This window comes from Podarcis liolepis (genome assembly GCF_965112155.1).
Source record: "Podarcis liolepis genome assembly, chromosome: 10".
In the NCBI taxonomy this organism is placed as follows: domain Eukaryota; kingdom Metazoa; phylum Chordata; class Lepidosauria; order Squamata; family Lacertidae; genus Podarcis; species Podarcis liolepis.
Genome location: NC_139562.1, coordinates 32,392,714 through 32,404,683, shown reverse-complemented (window position 1 = coordinate 32,404,683; position 11,970 = coordinate 32,392,714). Strand labels below are relative to the sequence as shown.

At 41.0% G+C, this 11,970-nt stretch overlaps 1 protein-coding gene and 1 long non-coding RNA gene across 4 annotated transcripts in view; one reads left to right on the top strand and one right to left on the bottom strand.

Annotated features, from left to right (window-relative positions):
• LOC310687536 overlaps window positions 1–11,314 on the bottom strand; it is a 15,506-nt gene extending 4,192 nt beyond the window's left edge. For both annotated transcript variants that reach the window (XR_014516457.1, XR_014516458.1), the window contains exons 1-2: window positions 10,731–11,314; window positions 1,270–1,341 (exon numbers count right to left, since the gene is read on the bottom strand). This is a non-coding gene — a long non-coding RNA (uncharacterized lncRNA). The remainder of the gene's footprint in view (window positions 1–1,269; window positions 1,342–10,730) is intronic.
• NFAM1 (NFAT activating protein with ITAM motif 1) overlaps window positions 1–11,970 on the top strand; it is a 15,037-nt gene extending 3,067 nt beyond the window's left edge. The window contains exons 2-7 of one of the 2 annotated variants that reach the window (XM_083462670.1): window positions 314–442; window positions 569–910; window positions 1,242–1,354; window positions 3,154–3,240; window positions 6,658–6,744; window positions 11,335–11,970. In XM_083462670.1, the coding sequence (XP_083318796.1) occupies window positions 314–442; window positions 569–910; window positions 1,242–1,354; window positions 3,154–3,240; window positions 6,658–6,744; window positions 11,335–11,409 (833 nt within the window). In that variant the 3' untranslated portion in view covers window positions 11,410–11,970. The remainder of the gene's footprint in view (window positions 1–313; window positions 443–568; window positions 911–1,241; window positions 1,355–3,153; window positions 3,241–6,657; window positions 6,745–11,334) is intronic. The other variant, XM_083462671.1, reaches the window with a different exon arrangement.

The window sequence follows — 11,970 nt, the reverse complement described above, 5'->3', positions numbered from 1 at the left end:
AGGATGACTTTTCCCATCTAAATTAGACTGCTTTACTGAAGTTTGCATGAAAGGACTGAGCACTCATAGAATCAGAACTGTAGAGATCCTAGTTGCCAGAGGATCATTTTGTCCAGCCTCCTGCAACGCAGGAATCTCAACTAAAGCATCTGTGACAGGTGGTCATCCAACCTCTGCTTAAAAACCTCCAAGGAAGGAGAGTTCACCACCTCCTGAGGGAGTTTGAGTTGAGATCATGAAAACAAATTGCTAGACACACAGTGTGTTCACCCTGTTCTTTAATTCTAACTCTGTCTTTTGTACCTGTCTCCAGCTGGTGGAGCTTTGGATTCTTGTAAAACGCTAAGTAGATCTGACAACCTGAAGTCCATCCACCCATGGTGTACACTCCTCTATTGTCAGACTACTCAATCTGTTGTCACCTCACTCCAATTCAGATATGGTAATATTTGCATCCTTCTTACAGGCTGCTCTAGGCTATGGGCAGATGTTGCCAAAATATAGATGACTGAGCAACTTTTCTCAATCTTGATAACTGTAAAAAAATAAAACTTTCCTCATCTTACAGGGACTCTCCACGTGTATAATGACAATCTAATCAAGATTGCTTTTGCCAATGAAGAAATCAATGCAATCTGCAAAACAAAAGTAATGTATAAACCAGATTATACAAAATTCATCCTCAGCTACTATCGGATTGACTCGGAAAGCAAGGAGATCACAGTCATGAAATCTCTACAGTCTGTGGAAATTCCTCCCGGTCGTGAGAACAAGTCAGAGACATTAAATTATCCATTTAAAATAAAGCCCTTTATGCATTCCTCTGTTTCTGGTACCTACTACTGCAAAGCTCTTTGGATACTTAAAAACCAAGTAAGAAGGGGAAATGGGACATTTATCCTTTTCAGAGGTAAGTTCTTGAAGGCAAGTGAGCGGTGGTGGGTTGAATAACAACCGGGGGTGGGGCAGGGGTGGCCAGTCTTGTGTAAAGGCATTTAAAACTTTTGCTACCTTTATTTGAATGTATACTATAAGCAGACAAATTACAATGTCTAATTGCAAACAAATCACAACCCCTTAAAGACCAACTCATTTATTCTGATGTAAGCTTTCATGGACTAGCAATTAGGTTTAAGACCTTGAGTTCCTTGAAGGAAAAATGGGATAGAGATTTAAAACAATGAGCCTTGGCTCCCAGTTACCACTTATCTGCATGCTTGGTTTTCCTCATTTTCTTGCAGAAAAAGGATATACAGAGCCCCCTCTTACCATGTGGGTGTGCCTTATCACCATCACCATTATTTTGACTGTTGCAAGCATCATGGGAACTGTCCTGCTGTTCTGGAAGAGAGAGGCAAGTAATTCTTACTTAACATTGTGTTGCATTTGTTGCAAAATGCAAAAAGTTTTGCAGCATCAACCATTCAGTAGTGCTGAATATTAAAGTCAGTTACAAAATGCTTGGAATGAGGGCTTCTACTGATTAAAAAAAACACCTTACTTGATTAATCAAATTTTAATTTATTAAGATTGAGTTGATTAATCAGTTAAATCTGCATATGTTTGCATGTGGCCAACGTAATAGTTCTGGAGAAAAATGCATTATTTCTTTGTCTGTAGAAAGTGAGTATACAGGAATCATCTTATCATCTTCAAGAGGGACCCTCGCCTCCTGTGGGAAACGGATGTTCCCTACCATCTGCAGTTTTATATATGTACACACACACACACACACACACACACACACACACATATACACAACTCATGTGAAAAAACATTTATTTAATTATTGAAGTGTTGCCTAATCAGGAATGACTTTTTGGTTGATGAAAAAATGGTGTATAATAAAATAAAATGAACTTTTACTTAATTGAAGATTGCAGCCCTATTTGGAGCAGAAATTGATTATGTGTTGTATACCAAGAGAGTTCATATCATAGCACTGTTATGAGTATCTGTATGAGTATCATAGTACCAGTTTGTGGGCTTCTGGTCGGCCACTGTGAGAACAGGATGTTGGACTAGATGGGACTAGACGGGCCATTGGCCTGACCCAGCTGGCTCTTATCTTATCCTCATACTTCCCTTATCCTGACTAGTCGGAAGTCCTGGACAGCCTTTACAAGGTCAGTGTGTTCTTTGGAAGAGAAAACATTGCAGGCTTAGACTTGTGGTGACTTTGTGACAAAATGTCTACAGATTTGAAGGTTGATACTTATATTGTATTATTTATTAAATTTTGAACCTGCTCTTCTTTCCAAAGGAACCCAGGGTGGCAAACATCGTACAACACAACACAACACAATAAAATTATTTAAAAAACATATTCAAATCATTTAAAAACAATTGGAAACATCAAAAACCACTAAGAACATTTTAAAAAAGTAAAATGACCACATGCGTCACAGTTAATTTCAAGGTTATCAGGAGCAGTATATTTCGGCTATTTAAATGCTTGTGTGAACAGTAATGTTTTAAAATTCTTTTTTTAAGTTAATAAGGAGGGCGATGAAGGTATCTCACCAGGCATAACATTCCAGAAATGGGGAACAAGCACCAAGAAAGCCTTATCATGTGTGAGCTCCCACTGGGCAGCACCCAGCACCACCAACAGAGCCTGCCAATCATATGGCCTGAGTTGGTTGATATTGGGCAGACCCTCTCTTAGTTACTTGGGTCCAAAGCCATTTAGGGCTTTATATGCTAGAATTTACACCTCGATTTGGGCCTGGTAGCTCAGTGATAATTCAAAAGCAAGCATGCACACCCAGTGCTAATCCCATTGACAACCTGGAAGGTGGAGATGACTGACTCACACTTCCATTGCTTTGAATGGGATATTAGATTTCCCATTGACCTTCATCAATATGCCTACCGTAGGGAAGTTTTAGCTGCAACCGACAGTCAGATGCCCTTGTGCTTCTGTAATAGTTCTGGGGCATTGCCTCTGAACTCCAAAGTTCATTATGTGGACAGTTCCTAAGCTTTGGTTTATTATTCACACCACAAAGGGGTAGCTGTATTCAAAATCCTTTCAACTCCTTTGAAAGGTAAAGAATTAGGAAGAAGAACCAAAGCTTTTACATGTTGAATTTATGCTTTGCCATTTATTCCCATTCATCGTATCCTCACGAATTTGTGGTGTGGCCTCAGTGGAGACAGATCAAGAAGTGCCCTGCTCAGAGGCCAGCCCCTCCACACACTTCAGGCAGCTCAGAACCTCCAGAGCCCTCATATGTTGTGAGTATTACTGTATATCAAGAATGACTTTTTGTAGCAGCCCTATTCAGAAGCCATTAAGTGTAACATGGTGGAGGCTCAGGGGGATGAATCCACTGCAAAGTTCTGCAGAGAGGGAGGTTTACCATGTCTAGCTGTACATGTGAAGGTTCCCTCTCTGTAGACCAGGGTTTCTCAAAGTGGTCAATATTGAACCCACCCCCTGCAGGGGTTGAAGGGACTATCCAGGCATTGGGAAAAGACCTAGGGGTCAAAAGGGGCCTGGAGTGGGAAAGAAATGTATGAGGTACAGTGTGAAAAATTTAATTAAGAACTATGAGCCTCAGAAATAAATGACATGAGCATGTACAGAGTGTACCTCCCTTGCTCTTCTGAACAACACTAAAAAAGATTGATCACCAAAGAACATGGTGACTTACAGTAGGACTCTAATTCATAAACCTGCAGCCCAATATTCACATGTTTGCTAAAGGCCATCAGGTTTCTCACTGGAGAGTATGCTATATATATTATTTTCACAGAATCATAGAACTGTAGAGTTGGGACCCCAAGAGTCATCTAGTCCAGCCCCTTGCAATGCAGGAATCTCAGCTAAAGCCTCCATGTTTAGCTAGTAGATAATCATAATGCTACTAGATAATTCTGCAATGATTAACGCATCAACTCTGTCATTGAAAAGGAACTTCATGTTCACTTTCTATTACCAGGTCTTTTCTGTCAATTCCATCCCTTAAAAGAGGGATATATGCTATATTCTTTAGTAAGCAACGGAGACGGAGAAAAGCATCTTGGGCATCTTCAAATTTGTTACGTATTGTTGAAAGCTGAAGTGCTCTGAGCCACTGAAGATAAAACAGTAGAAAGCCATGCAGCTGTGCAGGAGGGAAATTGCTCTTATGACCTGGGTGGGAAAGAGGGTTGAGCCGAGATTTGGATTAGATGCTTTTGGAAGTTGCATTCTATCCTTGACTATTAGATGCATGAGCAGTAGGTTTTAATTACGGTTTATGGTTACCAGTCAATTCAAGGGGTGGTTGTTACAGGTATCATTTCATCTTTCCTCTTGCTGTGAGAAAAGATGCACAGGGCATACTGTCATTTGATATCACGCTTTAAAATAACAGCTGAGACTCAAAGAACAGAGAAGGAAACTTTTATCTAGTTTTGTCAGGCCTGGGGTGTTGGCAACTGCCAGGAAAAAGGCAAGAGCTGTAAATCACAAGTTAGGAACTGGACACAGTGAATATTGTCATGCCTCATGAAAAGTCCCAGCTAGAACAGGAAGCTTGTACAGGCCTTTCTAGTCAGGGGCCATCCGTGGGCAGCCTGGGTGAAAGGAGCAACTTCAGGGCAAAAGCAGCTTTAGCTTCCCAGCAGGTGGGACATGGGGGGGGGGAGGCTGAGGGGAGGTGGGCACAGTGCAAACATAGCAGTGAGAACACCCAAATGGCTGTTCTTACAATACTAAAAAGGCCTTGGGTTGTTCCTCAATGCACCTCTTTTCACTCTTGGGGTTCACATCATATTTTTGCTATTCTTTGCCTTCCCTACTTCTGTAATATCCCCCAGTCATGTTGCTACCTACTGCAGTGGTGAGATCATCTTTAATTTAGTTAATTCACATCCTCTGTCAGCTTAGGGTAGTGCTGGTGTATTCATGGCTGCAGTCCCACCTAATAAAAAAACTTCCCGTGAAGCCTAAATCTAGCTGACTGTTATTTGGGGGTCCTTTCATCTATGCCCCCCCATTTTTCTCTCTTCCTGCCCTTTCCCATCGCAGTCACAGAAGGAGAATTGATTCTTGGACAATGCTGTGCGTTATCAGTTTGTTTTGAAGTGAGTGGTGGGAAACAGAGTTTGACAATTTGTTCTTTTCCTCTTGCTGCGTCACTGAGCCTTGCAAATCCTGCACGTTCCCCGTTCTTCTGTTAATGCCACCTGTCTTCCCGCATGCTGAAGCTCCTCCCACCATCCTGTTGCTAGGGGAACTGCCACCACGACCATGGCAACCTGCCGTTACCATAAACACACATAAGTGCTGTTTTGGGTGCCTTTTTTAGATAAGAGACTTAACATCAATACATCTGACATACATATTTAGTGGCAAGATGTTTCATCTCTTTGCTTGTGCTTATTTGCAGACTCGGTTTCTCAGTTCTGGGTATTCTGAGCCTCTACCTGGGGGGTATAAAGAGCAGACCCCCCCCCTTCTTCTCCAGCCTTTCTTAGTGATAACTAGGAGGAGCCTAAGCATGGCTATTGCGTTCTTAAGGCAATTGTTGGGATTAAGCGTAGGGTGGAGTATTCTGCTGTATTTCCAAAAGATAAAAAACTGGATCAGCTAATCCATTTTTCTTTTAATCACCTAAGATGCAATCTTAAACACATTTACCAGGGAGTAAAGCACTGCTAGGCAATGTGATATGCACTTCCAGTGTAGAATAGTGGTTAGAGAATTGGACCTAGGACCTGGAAGACCAGGGTTCAAACCACCATTTGGGCATGAAGCTCACTGGGTGACTTTGGACCAGCCAGCGCCTCTCAGCCTATCACACCTCACAAGGTTGTTGTGGGGATTAAATGAGGATGGAGAGAACCATGTATGCCACCTCGAGCAAAAGGTGGGATAGAAATTATATAAATAAAGTATTTCCTTGTAAATATGCACAGGATTTTGTTGTTATATAGCTCTGTCTCAGTGTCAGGGAATGAGTCATTTTAGATTTGAATATATTTACATGAATCCCTTATGTAGCATAGTTATTACACAAATTGAGTTTATAGTCAATGTCTCACACCAAAATATGCTGACAATTCATGACACTTCTGTGAGGCAGGGAAAAAGCAGCTTACGAGATACACAAGGTCCCTGGCTAAACAGAGTTTCAAACCCAAGTCTAACACTCTTAACTGTTAGGCTGCAAACAGCTAATACGTATATAGGAATGATCTAGGGGTTATTTCCCCTTCCACGAGAAATGACAATTCAAGTTAAAACAAATTAAATAAATCCCAATATAACTTAAACCCTGTGCAGAAAAGACTCTTGTCAGTTTTCTTTTCCCTCAGATTTTAATTCAAGGCTTGTAATATTATAAATGTTTGAAGCCTTGGTTTCTAGCGTTGGGCCAAGGTGTAGGGCATCAACAATGTTTGCTTGGTGCCCAAACTGGTTAATAATGCAGAGCCATTCTCATGAAGATTATTCCATTCTCAATTTCCCCTATCCTCACTTGGGAACCTTGGGGAGGTACATAATTGAGGGCAAACCCCTGTGCACATTTACCTGGGATGAGAATAGTCTATTATTGAGATCCCAACATAGGAATATAAAACCATTGGTAGGAATTATAATTTAATTTGTACGTATAGGATATTATGATTAACACGTGTCCTTCCCCTTCCTTCCTGCTTCAGGATTTAGGACCCCGGGAACCCGATGTCTATTTTGCCATTAATCAAAGTACAGATAGTCCATTGCACAAAAAGGTGCCAGCAGTCAAGGTAAGTCTAATACTTTTATCCCCGTTCACTTCTGGGTTGGCTGCTGTTACGGAAGCCATATGTGTGATGGGAATGCTAGCAAGAACAAACACATTATAATCTGCAGATCCTGGCTCACCCAACTCAGCCAAATTACTTGTCACCATCAGTGGTATCTCCTGTCTGAATGCTCGACTGACAGGGCATGTGAGGTATGCTTCCTGGTGTTCTGAACACTGCATAGATAACTTCTACATGCTCAAGATTAAGACAAGCCACTTCTAATAATACATTTTATCTGGGTCATGTGTATCCACTACTAAGGCAGAAGCAGCTCTTCAGGGTCAATAAAGGATAAAATCTACAGGTCAGGGGCTGCTTCTCACCATTGCACTTTAAAAGTTCCTTGTGCTTCCAGATCAGCTTGTCAGGAAGGCACTGTTGATCCAGTTTTTCTGGAATGGTTCAACAGTAGCTTCTTCCCAGCAGGGCAACCAGAGGACAACTTTTAATCTAATTAAAATAGCCTGTGACCAGGTCAACCTGATATAACTCTTTCAAAACTTGGGTTGCATGTATATGTAACTATCTTGAACCGAAGGCATAACATAATGGTATGACCAGACTGTGGGCAAGTCTGAAAATGTATCCAGAAGTGGTCAGACTTTAGGTTTGCAGGATCTGCTTTGTTTTTCACTAGAAGTCTCAGATTCACTAACCAGAAACAGGTGCAGAATAGTGGCTAAGGAAGGTGGATATAGATTTGATGGGGAAATTGCCTCCAAGGGCATGTTTCGTACTGTACCAGAAATGGAGTTCACAGACATTATTGATCACACACAAATTTTGGGTATCTCTCCCTCCCCCCAGCATATTTCCCAATTTCAGCAGCCTAATTTAGAAGGGGGAGAAATGGTTTTGTTGCCACTATGCTTAACCCATTGGGAATTTTGCTGATCTGTAAATCATCTGGAGATCTATCTGTAAATCCCAGTCTGGCTTCTGGCTGTCTGTGCTCTACTCTATGGTGTTTCGGATTTTTTAAAAGAAAAATCTTGCCTCTCCATTGTTGCATATGCAATAAATAAAAACCATTGAAAAATGGAGTCACAGAAATCTCAATGTCCAACGGGCGCATACTTTGCCACAACAGAACTCATTGAAAGAAGCAGGGAGCAAGTGCTGAAGAATTCACATCATCAAGGCTACAAAAAATCCAGTTAACCAACCACTACTGGTGCCTTTGAAATGAGAAAGAATGGAAAAAATGAAAAGAGGGAGAGTACCTACATTTGCACATGCACAGTGCCCGGGTAGTGCAGTCAAATTAATTCTGCTAAAGGTAAAGCAAAATTGCACTGTTAGCAACCTGCACATGAAGAGATTCTGGGTTATTATGTGTACTGTCATGTATGCTATGTACGTTGGCAGAAAATCAAAAGAGAATATGGCAATATCTCCAGTGTGGTGTAGTGGTTAAGAGCAGAAGTCTCGTAATCTGGGGAACCGGGTTCGCGTCTCCGCTCCTCTACATGCAGCTGCTGGGTGACCTTGGGCCAGTCACACTTCTCTGAAGTCTCTCAGCCCCACTCACCTCACAGAGTGTTTGTTGTGGGGGAGGAAGGGAAAGGAGAATGTTAGCCGCTTTGAGACTCCTGAAGGGGAGTGATAAAGCGGGATATCAAATCCAAACTCTTCTTCTTCTTCTTCCTAGATCAGCCAATCCTGAAAAGGTTTTCAATCTTCCGGGTTTCACAGAACTCTTCATCAGGCAAATTGAGGGTTCAGACCATTAAACAACAATATAATTTAGACCCTTATACTTTGAATTAGCAATGTGCTTTCTGTGTATTAGAACACTATGTAGTAAGAATCTCCTGTACCTCTTCCAAAATAGAGGATATTTCATTGTGAGCTAATTCTTCTAACTCAAGTTAGAAAGGGAACATTTGTACTTGACTGTCATTTATCTGGTGTCTTGTTTCTATGCTTGGCTCTGAAAACATATAAAGGTTGCCAGCGCATCTCTCTCTAGACAAGTCCAATTGGAATGCCAGCTGCTTAATTTCCAGATTATGCCTATATTGCTCTTGGGGCCAATTTGGATGTTGGTTGTTCTCTGGAAATAGCAGATGTGGAGTCAAATGCAACTCAGCATACCCACAGAAATATAATGTGTGAATTAGAATCGTGTGGATTTCATCCATGCACTAAAATGTGTTTCAGAGTACACACATCAGAGTACAAGTGAGACCCATTGTTGCTGGGTATTATGTCACTTTTTTGGTGGATATGCAGAAACATGAGTGATTCCCATATCTGCCAGAAGAAAGTAACCTCTGAATTGCCACTTGCCAATGTTACGGTAAACACATGAAGCCAAACTGATGACTTTGACAGGTTAGGCCTTCAATGTTTTTTTAAACTGAAAAAGGGAATAGAAAAAATGAACAACAAAAACAACAACAGTATGGTAAATACAGAACCTCCATTATTCTGTGTGAACGTCTACACACACTTCACTTCACTTCACTTCACTTCACTTCACTGTATTCATAGCATTCAGTATTACATGCCACCCCCTTACCCAGGGCTTGTGTTTCCTGTGTTTAGAGCTCATTATCTCTAAATCAGAACAAATGGCAATTCACTGAATACCCAAATTGCTGTTTGCTCCAAACGAGTGCTAGAGAGTGGGTTTCCTTGGGGGAAAGCAGTAGGACAAGAGGAATGTGGATAAGCCCTAACTGCCTGAGGGTTTCTTTTTCACATGTCTATACCTTGTGAAGATATCCTGAACTGGTCATGTTAGGGGTTTGTAACATCCATATGAAAGTTCCCTTCTTGGATGTCATCCAGGTCTTCATGGCCTCCCTAACAGACCTGCAGCTATCCCATGTATGAGGTCCTGCTCCATTGCTACATAAACCTGGGTTGAAAAGTAAGAGGTGCAAGTTCTCACAGGAACATAGAAAACTTCCTTATAGCAGGTCAGACTATTTCCCCATCAAGGTCAGTATTATCCGCTCTGATTAGCAGTATCTCCTCAGGATCTCTGGAGGAGATTTTCCCTATCACCCACTACCTGATTTTAAACTGGAGTTGCTGGGGCCTAAACTTGGGACCTTGTAGATGCAAAACACATTCTCTGCTGCTGAGCTATGGCCCTTTATTACTTCTTGTGGAACGCATACCACAACGCATACCACAATTAAGCTTGCTCTATGTTCCGTTTTAGAAAATTGGTGAAGACTTTATTCTAGCAAGCTTATGGGGGCAGTGGTTAAAACGTTTAAACTGTAAATGTTTAAGTGAAGTATTAGCTATTTTTTTAATCTGCACATTTTAATATTTTAAGGTTCTTTTAAAATTTTTGTTTTATTTCATTTCAATACCACACTATATATATATATATATATATATGCTTTCGTAGATTTTCACGGGTACAGGAATGCAGGTTTTGGTGTCTTCGGGTGTCTTCCCGTGTAAGAGTTGGGGTGTCTAGGCGACGTTTCGACGAGGTCTCACTCGTCATCTTCAGGCTGGTGCTTTCGGCTTCTTGTTACTGGAACAGAGCAGGATCTCAGTGTTTGAGTTCCTATAAATACTGTTGAGGGGGTGTGGTGTATAGCCTCCAACGTTCTGGGCAGAGAGGAAGTTCCCAGGTTAGTGTGCCTTTTCTTCTTTTGTTCCTTAATTACTTGAGGGATATCTTGAGTGATTTCTTGAGTGATATTCTGAGTACCACTTAGGTGGGATTATATATATATAATCGCAAAGCAGTTTACAGCCTACATAAAAACATCAAATAAAACATTCCAGGATCAAACACTCCAAAAGAAGCTCAAATACAAAATGTACAAAGCAACATAATTAACAGGAAGCTAAAATATTATCTTAAATATTTCAAAATAAGACCTTACTAAAGGAGGTCAAATATAGAATACGCATTCAAAACAGGATAATTAGCAAGAGAATAAAATATTATTTTTCAATATAGAACCTACCTGCTGCTGCCGGTGGTGATTCATGGTGGCCAATGGCTGTAGGAATGCAGTCTCGATGGCCTGGGTCGACTCTACACTAAGCGACTTGGGTGCCAGCAGAACAAGCAAGGGGGTCTTCAAGTCTCCACGTGCAACACTAAGTGCACACTTTGCAGCACGCTTGGTACATCACCAAGGTGCTGCCTAGGCAGCTTTCCACTCTATATACCTGGTGGAAAAGCAGACGATTGCAGAGTCTCAGTCTGATGGCAGTCACCTGAAAGGAGCCACACCTCCTTTCCAACAAGTCCAAGCCCAGTTTTAACTGCTATCTTGTTTTTATGGGATGGATCCCTCTGCCAATGGAAAGGGCTCTTTATATTTGTGGACAGGGTTCTGCTTCACTAACTGGATGTTCCTGCACATGAGGGGGAGCACTGAAACATGCTGCACTGCTCTTTTGAAGCAGTAACGGTTGTAGCAAATAAATATTTACTTCCTATTAGGGCTGCATCCATGGCATGTCCTACAGTTCATCTATTCCAGAGACTGATTGTACCGTTATATATGGGGTCCTCTTTTCCAGAACATAATGGTTTTTTACCCCTCCCCTGCCAATTTACAGGTGTCTCGACAGAAAACGCAAGAAATCACGGATGTGTATGAGAACAATACAGAAGATTTGTATGAGAACATCTAAGGAGAGATAGCTACACTGCACAGTCCTGCCTTTCTCCAGAGCTCAGAAGAAGGTTCTGAATTCCCAACATGGAACAAGCCGTACATGCAAAATGTTCTACTGATGTAGATACAGGTAATACTGATACACATCAACACATGGAGCAGCCCAATATTGTTCCTAGAAAATCCAGCTCTTTAAGACACATGCTTTCTACTGAAGAGAATGGGCTAAGAAAGTGGGAATGGGAGCATCATGCAAGAAGAGAGAGATTTGGGAGAAGAAAATGGGAATCTCCTGAGTTAGCTATGATTTTTTTAAAAATTATTTATGATTTTCAATTATATACATTTCACTAGTTTTACAATCATTCTAACTCTACTTCCTCCTCTTTCTGCGGTTCCTTCAATTTATTTTTTTACATTTCCTACATATTCTAAATTAACTTAACTTACTCATTTATTCATCTACTTTAAATCTTATAAAATTGCATGTTATTACAATAATCCTGCCACTGTTCTTATCTGTTTACAGTTTGTTTGTAGATATTCAATAAACCATTTCCATTCTTTTATTTAAAAA